The sequence below is a fragment of the Lontra canadensis genome, unplaced genomic scaffold, assembly GCF_010015895.1.
Source record: "Lontra canadensis isolate GAN:19392208 unplaced genomic scaffold, GSC_riverotter_1.0 scaffold8, whole genome shotgun sequence".
Classification (NCBI taxonomy): domain Eukaryota; kingdom Metazoa; phylum Chordata; class Mammalia; order Carnivora; family Mustelidae; genus Lontra; species Lontra canadensis.
Window position 1 is genome coordinate 35,401,459 of NW_022631002.1, and position 22,692 is coordinate 35,424,150.

The window sequence follows — 22,692 nt, forward strand, 5'->3', positions numbered from 1 at the left end:
ACTTCTGAGCTGGTAGATCCTTTTGTGATTGTTTAAGATAAATTCTGTGGTTTTCTCAACATTTCAGTCTAGACAAGACATGCCTTCAGAAGATGTTGTATCTTTACAAGTTTCTCTCATTAATCTTGCTATGAAGTGTTACCCTGATCGTGTGGACTATGTTGATAAAGTTCTAGAAACTACAGTGGAAATATTTAATAAGCTCAATCTTGAACAGTAAGTCAAAGTTATATTTTTATAAAAACCCTCATCAAGCACTTTTTAATCCTAGACTTGTTTTTCTTAATTGCTTTTTGAAATGTTAGCATTTGTTAGATTGGTATGCTTGGTGTTAATCAGTGCAGAAAGTAGCAGTCAATTTCTTGGTTGTATACATTGATCAAGTAGTGGCACTCAAGGACTAGAAGTAGTCTATGGACCAGAGTCTCTCCATTTCAAACCCCTTTGATATATGAATGAGTGAGTTTTCAAACTAGTAAGGAAGTTAATAATTGACCTTAGAGCAGTGTTGGGGTTGGGGCACTGACCTTCTGTGCAATTGAAAAACTGCTTATAACTTTTAACTACCTAAAACTTAACTACTGATAGCCTACTGTTGACCAGAAGCCTTACCAGTAACAGTCAATTAACACATATTTTGTACATTCTACATAGTATATACTGTATTCTTACAATTAAGTAAACTAAAGAAAATGTTATTTAAAAAACTACAGGAAGAGAAAATACATTTTATTGTACTGTATTTGTAGAAAAATAGCCATGTGTAAGTCAGCCTGCAGTACTCAAATCCATATTCATGGGTCAGCTGTGTTTGTGGTAAGCAGTGTTTCTGTAGGAAGTGGTTTCCTAGAGATGAATATGTTTTAAAAAATTAGGAGCATATGTATATTTAAGGTGTGGAAATTAAATTGGCTTAAAATACTTCTCTATTTGACCTTTGATTTTGATACCATTGAGGAAAAAAGTCTTATTTTGTTGCTAATTGAGAGCCTCAAGGTGCTGTCCTAGTCTGTGGCATCCTCTAGTGGCCACTGTGTATAATTCTGATCCCTTTATCTTTTCCTCAGCAGTCCCCTCGTTGTCTCTCTTGTATTGCATCTGAACATGGGGTCAAGCTAGTCCCTTTCCCCTTATCCTTATTATTCATAATTTTGCCTCATACAATCTTTTTCTTTTTCATATCCCTTCTTGTGGTTGAGCCACATTAGGAAGATTTCTTATTTTCCTATAACTCTTTTTAATCACCATCCCGCCTTCTTTTGGTTACTTCCATTTTTTGTGAACTGAAAAATATTCCAGATCTCGAATGTTAAATGTGAGAGAAAATTAAATCATGTGTCTGTATCGTCTCCCACCAAGTAAGTTTTAAAGTAAAATTAGACAAAGAATTAGAAATCCCTACCTCTAAAGGTCTTATAAATGCCCAGGTATGCCTCATCTCCACAGAATGCTCCTGTGAGCTGCTACTTTAAATTCAGCCTGCTTTTCCTTGAGTGCCAGCATCTGATGCAAAAGAAGCAGGTTTTTTTCTGTTTTGTGGAGTTGCTAGTTTTGCATGGATTTTTCTCCCTACTTATTTTCATCATGAATATACAGTGTTTATTGGCTGCCTAGCAACCTAATTGCCACTTAAAATCCTTTCCTAAAAATGTCAAGTTCTAGACAGTCATTTTAACTCCAGCTGTACAACCGGTAAGATGTTGTTACATCTTACTTTGTATTAACAGAACATTGAGAGGTGAGTACGTGTTTGTTTAGATAGGCATCTTTATCTTCTCAGAAAGTCATTGGAGTATTTTGAGATGGTGTGATCCACCTGACCTCTTTGTTTTAATGTATAAATGAAAACTTTCAAGTTTTTATGCAATCAGTATGTTCGTATATAGAGAAAGTTAATTTTACTCATTAAAGAGCTGTTGTTTTTCTTTTTGTAGTATTGCTACCAGTAGTGCAGTTTCAAAGGAGCTCACCAGACTTTTGAAGATACCTGTTGACACTTACAACAATATTTTAACAGTCTTGAAATTAAAACATTTTCACCCACTTTTTGAGTACTTTGACTATGAGTCCAGAAAGAGCATGAGTTGTTACGTGCTTAGTAATGTTCTGGATTATAACACAGAAATTGTCTCTCAAGACCAGGTAAGAGAATACCAGTGTGCTATATATTAGGAAAACTGAGACAACGTAGTAATGATTTTAGATCCTGAGACTCACACATTAAACGGAAGAAGAGTGTAATTTAATATTAAAAAAAGAGATTATGGGGTGCCTGGGTGGCTCAGTCAGTTAAGCATCTGCCTTTAGCTCAGGGCATGATCCCAGAGTCCTGGGATCGAGCCCCATGTCGCGCTTCCTGCTTGGTGGGGAGCCTGCTTCTCCCTCTGCCTGCTGTTCACCCTGCATGTGCGTGCTCTCTCTGTCAAATAAAATCTTAAAAAAAAAAAAATTTAAAAAGGTTACAATGAGCTTACTTATATAAATTAGAAATTAGAAGTGTATAGAGACATACCATAAGAGACTATTTATCTCAGGAAGCAAACTGAGGATTGCTGGAGTGGAGTGGAGTGGTAGGGATGGGGTGGCTGGGTGATGAACATTGAGGAGGGTATGTGCTATGGTGAGCGCTGTGAATTGTGTAAGACTGATGGATCACAGACCTGTACCCCAAAACAAATAATGCATTATATGTTAATAAAGTAAAAAATAAGTGTGGGCTACAGAAAAGTAAACTAGAGGTCTATAAAGATGAAATTATAAAACCATAATCCTACCAGAAAGAGAATAACTACTATTAATTAATATTTGGTATATCTTTTTAGACTCTTGTCTGTATGTGTATTAGCATACATAAACCTTAAAAATAAGAGGAATTATGTTAATACTGGTTAACTTTACATAACTGGAAACCCTTTTTTTAAATTAATTTTTCTATTAACGTATAATGTATTATTAGCCCCAGGGGTACAGGTCTGTGTATCACCAGGTTTACACATTTCTCAGTGCTCACCATAGCATATACCTTCTCCAGTGTCCATAACCCCACCACCCTCTCCCTACCCCCTCCCCCCGGCAACCCTCAGTTTGTTTTGTGAGATTAACAGTCTCTTAGAGTTTGTCTCCCTCCCGATCTCATCTTGTTTCATTTATTCTTTTCCTACCCCCCAAACCCCCACATTGCATCTCCACTTCCTCATATCAGGGAGATCATATGATAGTTGTCTTTGTCTGATTGACTTATTTCGCTAAGCATGATGCCCTTTAGTTCCATCCATGTCATTGCAAATGGCAAGATTTCATTTCTTTTGATGGCTGCATAGTATTCCATTGTATATATATACACCACATCTTCTTTATCCATTCATCTGTTGATGGACATCTAGGGTCTTTAACTGGAAACACTTTTAATAGTGACTTTACATGCTGATGGTCTCACCTCAGTGGATTTCTGCCTCTCATTTTATAGGTGGATTCCATAATGAATTTGGTATCCACGTTGATTCAGGACCAGCCAGATCAGCCCATAGAAGACCCTGATCCTGAAGACTTTGCTGATGAGCAGAGCCTTGTGGGCAGATTCATTCATCTTCTGCGGTCTGAGGACCCCGACCAGCAGTACTTGGTAGGAGTTAACTCAGTTATCATACACCTTCATAGCTTTAGTGAAACCATGTAGATGTGCCTCAAATGGTCTGATGCCCCTTTGGTCTTAGAAGGTTTTGAAAAAACTGCAACTGAAGAAGAGATAAGTGATATTCATGGAGTTTCACTTTATATAGAAATGCATAATTGTGAGCTCATGGGAAACGAGTTGGTTGCTCTAGTTTCTTTCAAGACTTCTTAAGAATTGCAGAAAACCGATTTTCCTTTAGTTGGATGTTTGGTACACATTCCATGTTCATTTTCTTTTTGAACTATGCTGCTTTTAGAATTGTCCAGTTGCTTATCATAATAAAATTTAAAGTATAAGCAGCAGTCCTTATATTCAGTTGTATTTATGTTTCCAAGGTTTGAAACTAAAAGTTGTATGTGTTTGCCACATTGAAAATATATGAAAAGACTTTAATCAAATGGGCTTTTTCTTAACCTTTTTTTCAGGGTAAAGAACAACCAGTTGAGGTTTTCCCTTTCTTTATCTTTAGTCTCAGTAAATGTTTGTGAAATGAATAACATGTTGCCTGGGTAGGAATGTTGGTGACTCATCTGGATGATTTATTTTAATGAAAGGTAGCACAGATGGCTGTCTAATTATTGTTTGGGCAAAGTGTAGTTTAACTTGTCGGATTCATAGGCTGATATAATGAGGAACTTTTTTATTTGAGGTTGAGTCCTGACTTTCTCCTGTTGACTTTGTTATAGGACACTCTTGTACTCCTTCATAAGCAGGGTGAAAAAGAAGCTGACTTCTTCTGGCAGTGATAGTCTTTGACTTGCCTGATAAACATGCTGGGCACTCCAGTGTCCCACTCGGTGCACTGTGTGTGATCTGTACGCAGTGATTGGCTGAGTGTTCAGATATTTTAACTGATTCCCTTATGTTTTGGTGCCTACGTGTGTTTTCTTTTTTTGTTGCTTTGCAAATGCGTTAGTAGGAAGTATGCCTTCCACATGTAGCCAATTGATTGTACCTGTGCACTGAACAACCTTTAAGGGAGGATCATTAGCTCTGATTTCCCCAAGGGGGAATGCATTCTCATCTATTATGTTAGAGAAATTCACAAAACCTGAATATGTCACACATTGTGTCACACATATTAAAAAGTATTTCATGAATCCTTGTGGTTTTTCTGAAACAATCTAACGTTTATTTCACAATGGCTCTTGTAAAGTATATTGCCATTTCCTTTTACTTAATGGTCATTTCTTTTTCTGAATCAGGAGGTAAGACATACCAGCAATACACACATAGTTATTTTGCATCCTAGTAATAGCCAACATTTTCTGAGCCCTTACGCCCTTTCCTTGGGTCAGGTGTTATAACTCTTCACTTGCCTTACTTGATCTTCCCAACAACAATAACAACCACCACTGCGCTTTTCAAATGAAACTTTTACTGCTAAGAGAAGGTAAATAATTTGCTCAGGGTCACTCAAGCAGTAGGTGTTAGAATCTACTTTTAAATAGAAGTCTGTCTTCAGAGTCTGCAATCTCTGTCAATATAGCAGGCTTTGTACATCTGTGTATGACAATGTGTTACTATCTGTCTCTGCCCTTGCCTAGTTGTGTAACCCTGGACACATTATGTAGCCTCTTTGAACCTCAGCCTTCTTTATTTGTGAAATGGGGTTACTGTCTGTCTCGGTTCTGCTGTCAATTACATTGACTCCATGAGATTAAAAAATATAAAGCATCCACTGTAAAGCCTGCTACATCAGATGTAGTCAAATATGTTAGGAATAACAGTGTTTAGAGCCCTCATTTGATTTTATAAATGATTAATTATAGTGCAGGAAAGATTAATGTTTAGGTTTTTTTGTTGTTTTTTGTTTTTTTTTGGTCAGATTTTAAACACAGCACGAAAACATTTTGGAGCTGGTGGAAATCAGCGGATTCGCTTCACACTGCCACCCTTGGTATTTGCAGCTTATCAGCTGGCGTTTCGCTACAAAGAGAATTCTAAAGTGGTGGGTTTACTTTTAAGTATGTCACTACTTTTTTTTCTTTTTTTCTTCTGTGTGTATGTTATTTATTATAGAAAATTTCAAACATTCAAAAATAGTGGTATAATAAAATTCCAGTTTCAATAAATCGTTCATTATACGTCTTGTATTAAGTTTCCCTAATGGTGTTGGTAGATTGTATATACTAGCTGAGGGATCACATAAAAACACTTAGAAATGAAAGATTAAAACACTTCAGATTTCTGCCAAATGTTTTCCTGTAATTTAAAGATTACTTGAGGGGTACCTGGGTGGCTCAGATGGTTGAGCGTCTGCCTTCAACTCAGGCCATGATCTTGGGTCCTAGGATTGAGCCCTACATGGGGGTGGGGGTGGTGAGAGGGGTCATCCTGGCCCAGCGGGGAGTCTGCCTCTCCCTTTGCCTCTCTCCCCTGCTCATGTGCATGCATGCACTCTTTCTTTCTGTCTCGAATGAATAAATTCTTAAAAATCTTAAAATAAAAAAATAAAGATTATTTGTGAGACATTGATAAGTTTATGACAGAATTGGCTCAGACTGCTTCAGTTTAAGAATGATTTTACTTTCTTAGAGTCTTTACCAATTCTAAAGTGATACAGTAATTTCATGCAGAGGTTGCAAGTACATAACAGGTGAGATCTAATTCAAGGTAGTTTTGACTCATGAAAGTGCCTAGCATTGCATTATAACCTTTCTCCAAAACCCTGAAATTGAATAATTTTATGAATTGTGTATATTTTTATGCACTTACTCCTTAAGCAGAATCGTGGCTTAAGTCTTCAATAGTTTTATAGAAAATACTTTAATCTGGTGTACCTGAAATTTGGACAGTCAGGATAGTGTTAACGAATAAACCTCAGTAAATTTACTTTTCCAATAATAGAGAACCGTATACCTGCCAGCTTGACACAGCAGCTTTTGGCCAATTTATATTATGCCACCTGCTCATTTAGTCCCTTTTCTAGCATTCTATGTGTAGATTTTGGTAACAATGGAAATAGCAACTAGCATTCACTGTGTGCCATATACTGTGCTAAAGACTATCTATATACTTGGATTATTGCATTTAATCCTTGCAGCAAGTCTATAATGATTACCCTCTTTTAAAAATGAAAAGAACTGATTGCTTTAATAAGAAATTTGGATGGTCAAACATGGATAAACTTTAACCTCACTAGTAATTTCAACAATGAACCTCTGTTTTAGAAATCATAGTGGTAAAGAGAAAAGAAAAAGGTGGTTTGCAGTGGCAGTGCTGTAATGGGAATTCATTCTCAACTAGTAATGGTGGGCATGTGAAATACTACAGTTTTTCTAAAAAACTGTCAGTGTGTAAGTAGAGCCTTAAAAGAACTAATAATTCCACTTCTAAGAATTTATACTAAGACATAATTAGGGATTCAGTAAACTGCGTGTGTATAGAGCATTAGTATTCATTGGTATTACAGATTATCCAAAAGGAAATAGTTAAGTAAATTATGCTATATTCAGTGTGTGAAGTATTTTCTAGTCATTAAAGTGATTTCCAGTAACGTAGTATCATGAGGAAAATTGTTAAGACAAAATAAGTGAAGAAAAAGAAATTTGATGCAAATATATGCAGCATGAACCCAATTTAACGCTTCTGGTGAGTTACTATAAAGTAGAAAACAAAACCAAAGTAGACATCTCAGTTACATTACATTTGCATAGAAAAAAGGTGTTAACATCAGAATGTTATTAGTGATTATTGTTGGGTAGTAGATTTAGGGATGATTACAATTTTAAAAATTTATTTGTTTATTTTCCTAATTCTGTGCAGTTGGGATATGTGTTGATTTTCTGATGAGAAAAAAACAAAATGCCAAATATACAAAAATTACAAAGCCAGTAAGCACAAGTGGATATGTGCTTGATTCACTTGTGTGCTTCATAAATGAAATGGGGGAGGAGGAGGATGATAGAACCTTGAGCTCAGCTTTCCTGCTTTTCCTGTTTGTTCTATAGAAGTTTCATATAAAATGAATATTCTTGAGCAAGTTAATCTTGAAATTAAGGTAATTGAAACTATTTTTTCTCTTTTAGGATGACAAATGGGAAAAGAAATGCCAGAAGATTTTTTCATTTGCTCACCAGACTATTAGTGCTTTGATCAAAGCAGAGCTGGCAGAATTACCCTTAAGACTTTTTCTTCAAGGGGCTCTAGCTGCTGGAGAAATTGGTTTTGAAAATCATGAAACAGTGGCATACGAATTTATGTCCCAGGTGATGGTCTTTTTCTCCTTTCTGTGTTGTTTAATCAGTTTTGCTATTTTTCAGTCACCTGTTGTACTTACAGTGGTAGTGTACATGGATTTTCTCTTCAGTGAATTTGTAACTACTCCTTTCCCACTATCTTGGAACTCCTTAATACTATAATACTTAATACTATATTGATTGGTTTGGAACAGGAAAATAGATCAGTTACTAGGTGCTATAAAGAGATTTAAAATTTCCAGGTGGGTCTTGGTATAAGTGTTTCATGGAGTGAAGAGTTCCTTTATTAATTTCAGTTTGAGAACTCTGGGTTAAACAAAAGATAAAACAAGTTTCCTTGTTGCAGGTTGTCAGTTTCTTTCCTGTATGTCTTTTTCCTCTCCATGGGAGGGGTCAGCATGTTGTGATAGGAAGAGACTGCAGAGGATCTCACAAGATGGGGGTTTTGGTGGGAAGCACTTTAGAAAGTGCTCCAATAGATGGTAGTAAAGGTCTCTTCTTCTTATTCACCAGGCATTTTCTCTGTATGAAGACGAAATCAGTGATTCCAAAGCACAGCTGGCTGCCATCACCTTGATCATTGGTACTTTTGAGAGGATGAAGTGCTTCAGTGAAGAGAATCATGAACCTCTGAGGACTCAGTGTGCACTTGCTGCATCCAAACTTCTGAAGAAACCTGACCAGGGCCGAGCTGTGAGCACCTGTGCACATCTCTTCTGGTCTGGCAGAAACACAGACAAAAATGGAGAGGAGGTAAGGAGGGAGGTCATTCCTGACCAAGGGGATTGTTAAGAGGGAATAGCTGCCATGGCCCTTGTGTGCTAGAGGTGAAACATTTGGACAAAGGAAATAGCTTTGTTAATTAAAAGAAATAAAATGGACAGTAATGTATAATGTATAGAGAGTTACGTCCTGTGGTGAAGCCCCACTTTGAGTATATTGTAATATAGCAAGTTTATACCACTGCCTTTAAAAATTATAATAAACATAAAACATTTAACATATAAATATGTAAAAATGAATTATAATTGTAAAGTATAGCTGTGTGCTTTAAAAAAAAATGAAGAGGATTTAAATTTGTTGTATGCCTTAAGAGCCACTGTAGGGTTATGTTTATGTCTTTGTGTGAAATGGGACATTTATAATCCATTAATCTCTTTAATAGACCCTCTCACCCCACCCTCAACCCCCTCACTCTTTTATTCTAGCTTCATGGAGGCAAGAGGGTAATGGAATGCCTTAAAAAAGCTCTGAAAATAGCAAATCAGTGCATGGACCCCTCTTTACAAGTGCAACTTTTTATAGAAATTCTGAACAGATATATCTATTTTTATGAAAAGGAAAATGATGCGGTAAGTAAACTATAATAAAATATTGTTAGTGAGGTAATATTTTTCCATCCTGCTCTTCAGAGGTTTGATATATAGAAAAATTTATCATCTTGGTAATTTCATTCTCTAGTATCCTTTTCTGTCTATAGATGTATCTCTCTAAGAGAAGAACTCATTGTGTGTAAGAAAATTCTCATCTCTTTTGTTCATGAGTATTTTATAAAAAATAGTCACTGTCTGTTTGAAAAACACACAATAGGCTGATTGGTTATCAGGTACAAATTTAGAATAATTCCTAAATGGAATATCCTTTTAGCAATAATACAGTGTTGGTCAAGATTTGTTGGTTAAATAAAATACTGCTTTTCTTTTATTGGTTCATGATGCTCTGTTTTTTATTGTTTTTGTTTGTTTTTTCTTTTTGTTGTTTTTGTTTTCGTTTTGGTGAATTGCCAGTAGTTGCTCAAACCAGGAATGATGTTTTCATCTCTCTTTTTATAATTACTTTGGTGACTATTGAGAGTAACACAAGAGTCTCAAAACATTTTTATTGAATTATATTTTTTATGTGATACATGCTTGATTATGTAACTGTACATATTCTCTTGTAGGTCACAATTCAGGTTTTGAACCAGCTTATCCAAAAGATTCGAGAAGATCTTCCAAATCTTGAGTCCAGTGAAGAAACAGAGCAGATTAACAAACATTTTCATAACACACTGGAGCACTTGCGTTTGAGGCGGGAATCACCGGAATCTGAGGGGCCAATTTATGAAGGTCTCATCCTTTAAAAAGGAAACAGGCTCACCATATTCTTTTCCATGTACATCCAGTAAGGGTTTTATTACACTAGGTTTCCCTTCCATAGATTGTGCCTTTCAGAAATGCTGAGGTAGGTTTCCTGTTCTTACCTGTGATGTGTTTTACCCAGCACCTCCAGACACTCACCTTCAGGACCTTAATAAAGTTATTCACTTCATAAGTGTTCAATCTGTCTGATCACCCCAGGTAGCATGATTGATCTGCTATTTAAAACTCACGTGGTCTATTAAAACAAAAAAGCAGAAACAAACCACCACTTATCTCAGCTACTAATGAAGCTCTTCTTCCTTTATTCTGTTTTGTTGGTTGTGAAATTTCCTTCATTACTTGGGAGTACTAACTTGAAAGTGTCTGTCTCTCTGTTCTCTAGTCCAATTTGAGATTAATTTAGAGGAAAGGGATACTGTATGTGAAATTCAGCTTGGGCTTTTCCCTAATTGCAAGATAAGGCCATGTGTAATATTTTCCCTAAAACTAGAATATATTAGTGCATGTTTGAGAATTTTAAAACACCATGGTCAACACCAAAAGCTCTATTTTGCATATTTGGATTCAGTCATCAATTAAGAACCTATGTTGTCCTCTGGGCATATTTATCAAAATAATTTTGTTCTAAATAGTATAAAATAGGAAATTTGTGATCGATATAATTTATGTATAACCTTCATTATTGTAAATTTAAGGGGAAATGCATCATACAATTATGATTTTTTTTTTTTTTTTGCACCAGTGGAACAATAAAGTTGCTATTAACAATTTTGGACTTTTACCCTTTCATGCTAGATGTGTAGAAGGAGCTAGTAGAATGCCTATGGAGTTTAATAGACAATCTTACATTACAGCATTTGCTTGTTCAATTCTCAACTTAAGCACTTCTTTTTTTTTTTTTTTAAAGATTTTATTTATTTATTTGACAGACAGAGATCACAAGTAGGCAGAGAAGCAGGCAGAGAGAGAGGAGGAAGCAGGCTCCCTGCTGAGCAGAGAGCCCGATGTGGGGCTCGATCCCAGGACCCTGGGATCATGACCTGAGCCGAAGGCAGAGGCCTTAACCCACTGAGCCACCCAGGCGCCCCAACTTAAGCACTTCTTGAGCAAGGCACCATCTGCTCTTTGGTTTATACCCATTTGCTTTCCTTGGCCTTACCCTGTTCTCCTAGGCATGATGTCTCCACTTAATCTCTCAGAAGGCTAATTAAGTGTCTTGAAACAAAAAACATTTATTTCACAGTTTTCTGGCTTAGGAATTTAGGAGCAGCTTAGCTGGTGGTTCTGGCTTAGGGTGTTTCAAGATTTTGGCTGGAGCTGCAGCCATCTGAAGGTTTGGTTGGAGCTGGCTTTTAGGCTCATTCACATGACCATTATCTGGAGACCTCTGTTTATCTCCTTGTGGGCCTTTACAAGGGCAGCTTGAGTGTCCTCATGACATAGCAGCTGCCTTCCCCAGAGTGACCCACAAGACAGGGCAAAGAGGCAGCCACATGCCTTTTTATGACCTGACCTTGGAACATACTGTTGTTTTTGCCTTATTCTGTTTGTTAGAAGGGAGTTACTAAGTCGAGTTCAGTGGTAAGAAGAATTAAGCTCTACCTCTTGAAGTGAGAAGTTGCAAATTTATGGGCATTTTCAAATGACCACCTCACTTAACACCTCACCATCTGTCCCTCCCCCTGCCATTGACAGATGTCTGGCACTTGTTAGATACTGTGGTCTGAATGTTTGTATCCTCCCTCCACCACCCCCCCCAAATTAATGTTGAAAACCTGACCCCCAAAGGTGTTGAGTGGTAGGACCTTTGGAAGGTGCTTTAGTCATGAGGGTAGAATCTCATGAATGGCATTAGTGCCTTTATTAAAAGAGGCCCCAGAGAGCTTGCTTGCCCCTTTTCACTTTGTAAGGACACACAGGTTGGCAGTAAGGAACTTGGGGAAGGGCCCTCACTCGGCCATGCTAGTGTCTTGATCTTGGACTTAATAGCTTCCAGAACTGTGAGAAATAAACTTCTGTTTATAAGCTACTCAGTCTATATGGTATTTTGTTACAGCAGTCTGAACAGACATTAGGTTTTATAGGAATAAGTGTCTATAAAGTTGTAGTATTAATGCCATTAAAATCTATCAAGTATGCTTAGCTTTTCTGTAGAACCTGTTACTCTAGCAAACCCTTTCTATACGTTGCAGGTGTCACTTTACTCTAAACCTGATGTGGAGTGAAGGTGACATGTTCATTTTATTCACGTGTTCCGTGAAATACAGCTGAAGGGTAAAGGTTTGACTTGAGAATACTTGAATTTGAATTCAGAAAGGTTCAGCGGTAAAATAATGTTAGTATAGGGTATAAAGTATTTCACATTTTTTTGGTGAGGTGAAGAGACCAGATTTAAGAAACCAAAGGTCTTCTGATTTTTTTTTTTTTTTAACCAGAGTTTGGCTAATCTTAATTTGCAGATTTCTTTTTATTGAACAAAAGTTGAGCACCTGCTATGTGCCATACATAGGCGCTGGGTCTAAAGGTGAACAAGATATGGTCCCTAGCTTTGAGAATTTTCTTCTGGTATGAAGACAGACCAGCAATAATAAAATACATTTCTAGGAGAGCACAGAGGGACTTTCAGGTGTTAGGGGTGTTGGAGTACAGCCTAGAGAGGGTTTTATGAGTCTTCATGTGACTTCAAGTCACAGGGCGTCATGACGCCTTTTTTTTTTTTTTTTTTTTTTTTTTAGCCTCGTGACACTAATGCTTGACTTGCAGTCCCATGTTTTGTAGCTAGAGCCAGGCTGTCCAGCAGTGTTCCATGGACTGAAGCAAGTTAAACTCTTAACCTGTCTGTAATGAGAGAAACGCAAAGAAAATGTGGACTAAGAATTAACACACACCAATTTGGCAATTTTATGTCTAGAATCTAATGGATTAGGGCTTGTGTTTTGTAGGTCTGCTCCCCTGGTCCTTTTTCTTCGTTTTTGGGTTTTGAGAGAGAGAGAGTGCACACGAGCAGGAGGTGGGAGGGGCAGAGAGAGAGAATCTTAAGCAGGCTCCACTGACCATGGAGCCCAACACTGGGACTCAGTTACCACTTTGAGATCATGATCTGAGCTGAAATCAAGAGTCAGATGCTCAACTGACTTGAGCCACCAGGTACCCCCAAAATACTGGTTCTGGGGAGAGCAACCCTTCATAGGTGGAGAGAAGCATTGAGCCTAGGTTAGGCCTGATGTTGAATGGGGAATTCCAAGACTAGGGAACAGTCAGTACACATCTAGGAAGGTGATGTAAGTGGAACATCTCCCAGAACATGTATATGTTCTACACAATTCAGCATCCACAAGTAGAATAGCACTGGGTTGCACTGCGTCTTCCAGCTTTAAGTTCATCTTGTACTTAAGTGCTCACTCAGTATTTTTAAAATTTATTTATAGAGAAGGGGGGAGGGGCAGAGGAGAAGGAGAAAGAATCTTCAGCAGGCTCCATGCATAACGCAGAGCCCAATATAGGGCTTGATCTCACAACACTGAAATCATGACCTGAACTGAAATCAAGAGTCGGACCCCTAACCAACTGAACCGCCCAGGTGCCCCAGTATTTTTATTTTGACTGAGGCAGTCCCCCCTACTGTTCCTGTAGGTGGCACTATGTTGCTGTGACAAAGACCAGAGGCTCTTGTCTGGAGTGAGGTAGCTTAGATTCAAAAACCCACTTGGTTAGCTCTTTGGTCTAGGCAACTTACTTAACCTCTGTGGGCCTCAGTTTCTTCATGTGTAAAATGGGACACTTACCTGGGCCACAGGGTTGTCATGACCCTATCTATATAGGTTCTTGGATATAATCCATATAAACTTTGAACAGTATCTGACTTAAAATAAGCCCTCAAAGGTTAACTATCAATTCTTATTGGATATTAAAAATATATGTAAAGGCAGAAGCACAAAATAAATGTTCTTGACTCCCCTCCCCCATATCTTTGGTGTGCAGAAAAAGTTGAAAGATAACAGGAAATTTAAGGCTGTTTGAAGATCCGAAAGATGGACATTTCACACCAACTGGGCTGCCATACTGAAGACCCTTTGGGAATGTACGTCACTGAAGTCGAAGACCCAACTATCTACATGGTCCTGTGCTGCTAATACTGCTAATTAAATGATTTTACTGTGTATGCCTGCAATGTACACAAAGCTTTTAATTCATAGCAAAGGAAACCTAATCACCAATGGAGCACCTCAGGAGAGCTGGCCCCAGAGTAATGCTTACTCTGAGCTCCTGGAAATTTAGAAAATGGCACTTTAAAATGGTACTTGGGAAATGGTTTTGGTCAAATACAGTGAAAATGTAAGAAATAGTAACAGATGGGAGACAGGATGAGCTGGCTAGAATAGTGGGGAAAGCAATGGGTCTTGTCCTCAACTATTATAATACCCTATAATCACCCAAAGACATTTTTTTTTAAAGATTTTATTATTTATTTGACAGAGATCACAAGTAGGCAGAGAGGCAGGCAGAGAGAGAAGGGGAGGCAGGCTCCCTGCGGAGCAGAGAGCCCGATGTGGGGCTTGATCCCAGGACCCTGGGATCATGACCTGAGCTGAAGGCAGAGGCTTAACCCACTGAGCCACCCAGGTGCCCCACCCAAAGACATTTTTAGAGATGTCAAGCTTGGGCCCCCCTCCAAGCCCATTTAATCTAAAAAGGTATTTTTTTGAAGAGTGCTCCCCAAATGGTTTGAGAACTCTAGCCGAAAGTGAGGCAAATAAAGTGCCACAGAGTGGGCTTAGCCTACCTGCCAAAACTTCTAATTTTTCTATAGTGAACATAGATTACTTGGACAAAAGATAAAAGGAGTTTTTCTTTCTGTTTTTGTTTTTAAAGCTCAAAGGAAAGTTCTTTTTACTGCTGTTTTTTTTTTCCCTCTGTCTCACTTAAGATTCTGCTGCAGCTGATTGGTTTCTTTGGGTCTTATCTAGATGTGCAAAACAGGGATAAAAAACTTTAGTTTCTGCTTATAGGAGATAAGGACCAAAAGAATTAGCCATCATAGAGGTTAGAGCCAAATGGCTTTTAATCCTTCACTTTCCTACAGGAAAACAGGTGCAAGAGGTGCTGTGATGTACCAAGATCACACAATGTGTTAAGTGTCTTAAATCAAGAGTGGACCCTCAGTCTCTGGACTCCTGGACCAGCCTAAAGAGCACCATTGTGAACGCACCATACTTGTGGTTGCTCATGCAAACCCTTCCCTTTGCTGTCTGCCCTGGAAATGCTGGGGCATTTTCTCTTCCCACCCAGCACTGTTCTTGGGAAGGCAGCCATGAACACCTACCAGGGAGGACAAAAATCCACTTGGCATCCGTATCACCTTTCCACTGGGCCTTGAATGTGGACATACGATCACATCTCCAGATGAGATTATGCTTACATTAAATCAGCACATACACCTAGTACAGGTCCAGGCACTGAGAAAACATCAGGAAACAGACAACACTCCTGCCCCCTTAGAGCTTGGTAGAGTCTAGTGAAGAAGACAGACCTCAAATACAGTGTCAGGCTGTGACAAGCCTAAGTATAATAGCTCGGGAGAACTAGAGAGTGTGAGGGCTGCTATTTGACATGGGTGACTGAGGAAGGCTGGAGGGGGGGGGTGACAGCTGAACTCAAGGTGAGAACAATGGGTGGAAAGACAAAGGTGCCTTAATAGTGTAAGGGCCTACTTAGCCAGAGCGAGCCATTTTGTTGTTTATGTAGTAAACTTAGATTGAACCTGCCCCTTCCCCCCCCAAGAGGAAAGCGCTTAGAAACAGAATTGGTGAAATACGGCCAAATAGCCCCAATAACGGAGCACAGATACCAGGACATGTCAGGCTGGGCAAAAATAACGGAGCCCAGATACAAGGACGTGTCCAGCCAGGTGGAAACGTCCAATCAGTGAAAGCGCACGTATTACCTCCCTGCCCGCCAAGGACATGTTTGGCCAGGTGGAGACATCCAGTCAGGAAAGCACCTCCCTAACCACCCAAGAATGTGGGCCCTGCCTTTTGGGCACCAATTCTGACCAGGGTGATAGGCTAGTTCAAATAACTACTATGGGGTAGAATGTAATTCAATTGGCCACCTGTGTGTGGCCAGGCTCAACCACATGGCCTTTACTCTATAAAAGTTAGTCTGTGAGACTGGGAGGGGTCGCCGGTCAGTTTGATTCTCGATGCTTGGCGCGAAATAAAGATTTGCTTGACCTTCGCCTTGTATCAGTCTCGTCCTTTTGTCTACGGACCCTTTCAATAGGACTTGCTTCCTTTCCTTTTAAGATTTTATTCATTTATTTGAGATAAGGGGAGAGAGAGAAGGACGCAGAGGAAGAGGGAGAAGAAGCAGGCTCTCCACTGAGAAAGGAGCCTGACATAGGCTCCATCCCAGGACCCCAGGATCATGACCTGAGCCCAAGGCAGATGCTTAACTTACTGAGCCACCCCGGCCCCCCCCCCCCCCCCTTTTTTTTTTGTTAAGATTTTGTTTTTTAAATTAATCTCCACACCCAATCTGGGACTCAGACCTACAACCCTGAGATGGAGAGTTGTATGCTCCATCAACTGAGCCAGCCAGGGGCCCCTAGGTTTGGATCCTTCCTGACCATACTCATGACTGTTAACACCTAGGGTACACTTTATAATGATAAAAAATAAATCATGTGAAAGGCACAATTTATATTGCATTTTAACTTTTAAATTATATAAAGTATTTAAAACAGGCATCAGTATTTGTAACTTGGTTTTGGCATCTTTTTCTTTTCCCTTTGAATATGTGGGGTCCTAAAACATCTGGAAGCCGTGTGGTGTTTTCCCTCTTCCCTTTTCCCACTAGCCCAGCAACTCTGAACCCACCTGTGTCCCTGGCTGTCCCCCACACCAGCAGATTTGTGTCGAGCCTCTACTCACTGCCGTGGTGACAGAGGAGAACATGTCATAGCTGATGATGACAATATTGAAGACCGAGGCGGTGCACACCAGACACAATTTATAGATTCCTCCTGAACTTCCACTCCCTGGTCAGGACATAGGGGACGTCCAGCAGGATGCAGAAGCCGCCTGTGGTGGCTGCCACCGGGTTGCTCGTTCCGTCCTGGCCTGAGGTGCCCCAAGGTGCCCCAGCTCTCGAGGGAGACTTGCAAGCCCCGGGTTCCCCACTCCAGGACTGCCCAGGTGCCGCACTGACCCACCAGCAGGTCAGCGACGGCCAACTTAAGGAAGTTGCCGCTGGAGCACAGGCTGTGGTCCACGGTGAGGGCCACCACGATCAGCGCGTGGCCCAGCACCAGCAGCGCCAGGAGCGCCGCCAGCAGGGCGGCCACCCGCGCGAAGTGGCAGGCGTGTGGCCTGGGGTGCAGCCCTAGCCTGTGCCTCAGCCCACAGGCACACGCGTTGCCCGCTGCATTGGCCTCCCTGCGGTCGGTGGCAGAGATGACGCGGGGCTAGCTAGGGGAGCTCGCGGCAGTGGGGTGCGGGGCAGGAGCAGGCGCGGGCCCAAGAGGTGCGCGGGGACACAGAGGTTAGAAACGGGTTGGAGAGGGGACCTCCTGCAGCCGGAGCAAGGCCGAGAGTAGGCCCAGGCGCTGGGGTTGGGATCCGGGGTGTGTAGAATAGGGACGGCCCGTGGGGCGGGGCAGGAACGCTGGGGGCGGGGCGCCCTGGCTGGGGTCTGCGGGCTGGCGGTGAGTGGGGCCTTGCTGATGAGGCGTGCTGGGAGTGGGGCCTTGGTCTGGGAGTGGGCTGGGGGGAGACGGGGGAGGGGGGGACTGCTGGAGGTCGGGGGTGGTGGGGAGGCCCCCCCCACCTCCGCGAGCGGTTCTCGCTGCTCGGGCTCCCATCTACGAAGGCAGGGAGAACTGAGTCTTCCCAATAACTTGTTACTACTCTTTCCCACTCCCCGCCCGAAAAGGAATAATTTTGTTTCATTATGTTTTATGTTTTATCATAAGAGTAACATGTACACGTGTAAAACAAACAATATAGAGGGCATCAAGTGGAAGTAAAATTTCTACCAGATATCCTCCTTCCACTTTTAACATTTTGGCTTAAGTCCTTCCAGGCTTCATTCAGACCCTTTTTTAAAATTAGCCCCCTGCTCCCAACCCCCACCCCCCACAACTCTTTCCTCCCCCACAGAACTAGACTGACAAAACAGAAAAAAAAAAACACACACACACACAGAACACCGCACAGATTTGCAAAAACAAAAATGGGGTTTGGCTGTTCCAACGTATAAGCTGCTTTTTCTCCCCACAAAATAATAAATCTGGACATTTTCCACATCCATATAGAATACAGATCACTATTATTATCATTAATGATATTGTTTTCCCATCGTATGGTTGAGCATATATTTGCCCAATCTGTTTCTAAGAAACTGTGTTTCTAAGTTTTGTTTGGTTTTGCTTGTGTATCTTTTCTCACCTGTCCCACAGTTTCCTCAGGAGAAACTAATGCAAGCAGAATTGCTGGGACAAAAGGAATGCAGTTACTGTTTCATAGCAGGTTGCCTGGTTGCCTCTAAAAAGTTGTTCTAATTTATGGTTGAACTGGCCACTTACACATTTTAACAGTGGTATGAAACTGAGGAAACCTCATTTAAAATAGAGGCAGGATACCAAAAGGGGAGCTTTCACCCCCTACCAACTCTAGGGCAATTGCAGATCCCAACTCATACCTTGCATTTTCCAGCAGGAAGAAGCCTACTTTACTACCCCAGCACGCAGGAGGAAGATTCTTTTTCCTTGCCCAACTACAGCCCAGCCAATGAGAAACTGTCATCACTCTTCTCACTTTCCTCCAATGAACTTTTGTTCAAAGCCCCGGCCCCCAACTTCCCTTTTCCCCCCTATAATGTTCCTCTCCTTTGTTCTCTGGACCAGCCAGTGGTTTTGCCATAGCTTTCGTGTCGAAATTGCAATTTCTCTGCCATTTCTGAGTAAGTCCATTTTGCTGGTAAAGTAACTCTGGCTGCTTCATTTTCAAGGTTGACAGTAGGTAGTAATTGTGTGGGGTCTTAGTTTGGTCTCCTACAGCTCCCTACTTCTCACCCGGGCCCCTTTGTTTCTCCAACATAGAAAATCCTATCTTGTGGGGAACTGGCTCAGAGTAGGCTACCTGTTGGGTACCTGTTGTGACTACAGGATTGTCATGGGGGAGAAGCAGTCTTTCCCTAGAGGGAGTGATAATCCCTTAGGGAGGGGGAGGTGGTTGGGAGACTACCAGTTAACGCTTTTATCCGTTGGGCTGAATTAGGTAGCTCCTCCCTGAGGTTTGGTGTGTGTGTGTGTGTGTGTGTGTAAGGCTGTGTGTGAAGAGGGGATGTGTATAAATTATGCAGATGATACCTGCTTTGTCTGTCCTGTTATTTGCCTCTTGCAGACCAGTTTGTTCTGGTGGTGGGAAAAGCAGCCCAGTGTCATGGATGTAAATTCTTGGACCACAGAGCAGGGATGGGCCCTTGGGGGTCACTATGAGGTGACTCTCAAGCTTTTTTCTTTTTTTTTTAAGATTTTTAATTTTTCTTGGAGAAAGAGTGCATGGCAGGGTAGAGGCAGAGGTAGAGAGTCTGAAGCAGACTCCATGCTGAGCACTGAGCCGGAGGTAGGGCTCCATCTCACAGCGCTGAAATCATGATCTGAGCTGAAACCAAGAGTCAGATACTTAACTGACCGAGGTACCCAGCCACCCCTCAAGTTTTTTGAATCACAACTCACCTAGAAAATACTGTTTACATTATAACCCAGTGTATACACACACACACACACACACACACACACACACTGAACACTTGTGCATGTATACGCATATTGGTGAGGAAACAGTTTAACAAAAATAGTAACTGCCCTTAGTATGATGAATTCTGGTACTTTTGGTTCTACTGTATGTTTTATTTTTAGTTTTTAAATGCTGGTCTCGACCCACTACTTCTATTTCATGATCCTCAACTGGCTATCAACCTGCATTTGAAACACAGTAATCTAGTTAATCCAGTTGAACCCACTCATTTTACATGTGGGGAAACAGGCCAGAATGGGAAGAGACTCAATCAAGGACATCCAAGGAGTTATGGTTGAACAGACCTGGTTCCAGACTGATGCTGACAGACATAGCCAGTGGGGAGATGACTGTCCCTCTCAAAGATGTATGGGAATCAATAGCTCTGTTATATGCTAGCAATAACCAATTAGAAGTTTGTTGCAAAAAAATCCCATTAACAATGGCAACACAAGCCACAAATATTTATGAATAAACCCAACAAGAAATGTGTAAGAAAAGTGTGAAGAGGGGCGCCTGGGTGGCTCAGTGGGTTGAGCCGCTGCCTTCGGCTCAGGTCGTGATCTCAGGGTCCTGGGATCAAGCCCCACATCGGGCTCTCTGCTCAGCAGGGAGCCTGCTTCCCTCTCTCTGTCTCTGCCTGCCTCTCTGTCTACTTGTGATCTCTCTCTGTCAAATAAATAAATAAAATCTTTAAAAAAAAAAGTGTGAAGAAAAATGTTAACTTTATTGACTTAGAAGAACCATTAAATACATGTAGAGACAAATGTTTCCTCATATTTAAGACTCAATAGTATAATATATAAATATCCTTCAATTAGGAGAGCCTGGGTGAATCAGTCCCTTACATGCCTAACTAGATCTCAGCTCAGGTCTTGATCTCAGGCTCGTGAGTTCAAGCACTGCATTGGACTCCACACTTGGAATGGAGCCTACTTAAAAAAAAAAAAAAAAAAATTCTTCAGTTAATCTGTAAATTCAATTAAATCCCAACTAAATCCCAAGTTTGTTGAGCAAAATTCACATGGGAAGGAAAAATGCACAAAAATAGGCAAAACATTTTTGAGAAAAAGGAGAAACTTGTCCTATTATGTATCAAAATATCATAATATAGAGTGTTAAGGAATCAAAAAATATAATAATGAAGCAAAATGGAGAATTCCGGAGCATGTGTATATGGAATGGTTTATGAGACCCACACATGACTTGTAAACATACAAAATAATGTCACCATCACTAACAGTCAAATTAAATGCAAATGTGAACAACAATGAGATAGCTTTTGTAGCCGATAATGATTGGAATCATTTAAAGTGATTGAAAAAGATGCAGGAAAATGGGCTCTCGCTCATGGATGGCAGTATACATCGGTGTCAAAAGGCAAAAATTCCCATAGTTTTTAACCCCGTAATTTCAGTGCTGGAATCTATCAAAATAATTACATGTGTATAAAGATATATTTAAGAAGATGTTTGTTGCAACCTTTCTTATAATGATGAAGTGCTGGAAGCAACCTAAATGTCCATCGATATAGAAGTGAATAAATAGAGCACCTGGGTGGCTCGGTCCGTTAAGCCGCTGCCTTCGGCTTGGGTCATGATCCCAGCATCCTGGGATCAAGTCCCGCATCAGGCTCTCTGCTCAGTGGGGAGCCTGCTTCTCCCCATCTCTCTCTCTCTCTCTGCCTGCCTCTCTGCCTACTTGTGATCTCTGTCTGTCAAATAAATAAATAAAATCTTAAAAAAAAAAGTGAATAAATAAAACATGATCCATCCTGTGGCAAATTGTAAATTTGGTCCCAAATCCTTCCCTTCCCTGCATCTGTGTTCTTAGGATGTGGTGTTGCCAGTGGCCCTGACCAAAGTTGGAGTCTGCGTCTCCACCCTTTGAATCTAGTTTGGCATCGTGACTTCCCTTGGCCAATGGCACACAACACACTCAGATGCTTGGAAAGCGCTTGTGCCCTGGGGCCTGTTCTCTTGCAACCCTGACACTGCTGTGCTAGTGAACCCAAGCCAGCCTGCTGGAGGATGAGAAGCCATGTAGAGAACCGGGGCACACTGGCTGCCTTTGGAATATGGATGAGGCCACCCTCGACCATCCAGCCTCTGAAAGACCTGCCTGCTGACCACAGGTACATGAGAAAGCTCATCAGATATCAAACTGGATCAAACCAGAAGAACTGTGCAGCTGGTCTTGGAAACCACAAAGTTTTGTAGCCATAGAGACTGATACCCAGCCATATGATGAAATACCAGGAAGCAATTTGAAAGACTGAGATGAATACACGTATAGTAGTAAACCGACATGGAAAGCTCCCAGACACTAGTTAAAAAACCAAAGACCTTGTAATTCTACAAGCTATCATATAGTCCTCCAATAAGTTCTCTTTTCTTCCTCTTAAGCTGGCTATTGTGGTTTCTGTTGTTTGTGGCCAAATAATTTTATTCCTAGATGTCCCTGGTAAAATAAGTTTGGAAAACCCCATGTAAAATAGTTCTCTTCGGGGTGCGTTGGTGTCTCAGTCGGTTAAGCATCTGATTTTGGCTTGGGTCATGATCTGAGGTCCTGGGATTGGGCCCTGCATTGGGCTCCCTGCTCAGCGGGGAGTCTGCTTCTCCTTCTCTTCCCGTTCATGCTCTCTCTCACTCACTCACTCTCTTTCAACTAAATGAATAAAATCTTTAAAAAAAGAAGAAAAAAGATCTATATGCTCAATCATTATTTAAAAAAATAAAGTAGTTCTCTTTACTTCAGGATTTATCAGTGAATCCTTTCAAAAGGGGTAGTATGGGCAGCTGTCCATTGTTATTTGACATTAACAAATTTCCCACCTTGCCCTAATGTCCAGAGAGATTAATGGTCTGTATAAACAC

At 40.7% G+C, this 22,692-nt stretch overlaps 1 protein-coding gene and 1 pseudogene across 1 annotated transcript in view; both read left to right on the forward strand.

Moving 5' to 3' along the window:
- VPS35 (VPS35 retromer complex component) overlaps positions 1-10,784 on the forward strand; it is a 28,117-nt gene extending 17,333 nt beyond the window's left edge. The window contains exons 10-17 of the mRNA XM_032854580.1: positions 68-216; positions 1,935-2,142; positions 3,467-3,622; positions 5,502-5,624; positions 7,705-7,884; positions 8,389-8,628; positions 9,084-9,227; positions 9,818-10,784. Coding sequence (XP_032710471.1) covers positions 68-216; positions 1,935-2,142; positions 3,467-3,622; positions 5,502-5,624; positions 7,705-7,884; positions 8,389-8,628; positions 9,084-9,227; positions 9,818-9,997 — 1,380 coding nt within the window. The 3' untranslated portion in view covers positions 9,998-10,784. The remainder of the gene's footprint in view (positions 1-67; positions 217-1,934; positions 2,143-3,466; positions 3,623-5,501; positions 5,625-7,704; positions 7,885-8,388; positions 8,629-9,083; positions 9,228-9,817) is intronic.
- Positions 10,785-17,470: 6,686 nt separating this feature from the next.
- LOC116865992 lies at positions 17,471-18,981 on the forward strand (annotated as a pseudogene).
- Positions 18,982-22,692: the final 3,711 nt, after the last annotated feature.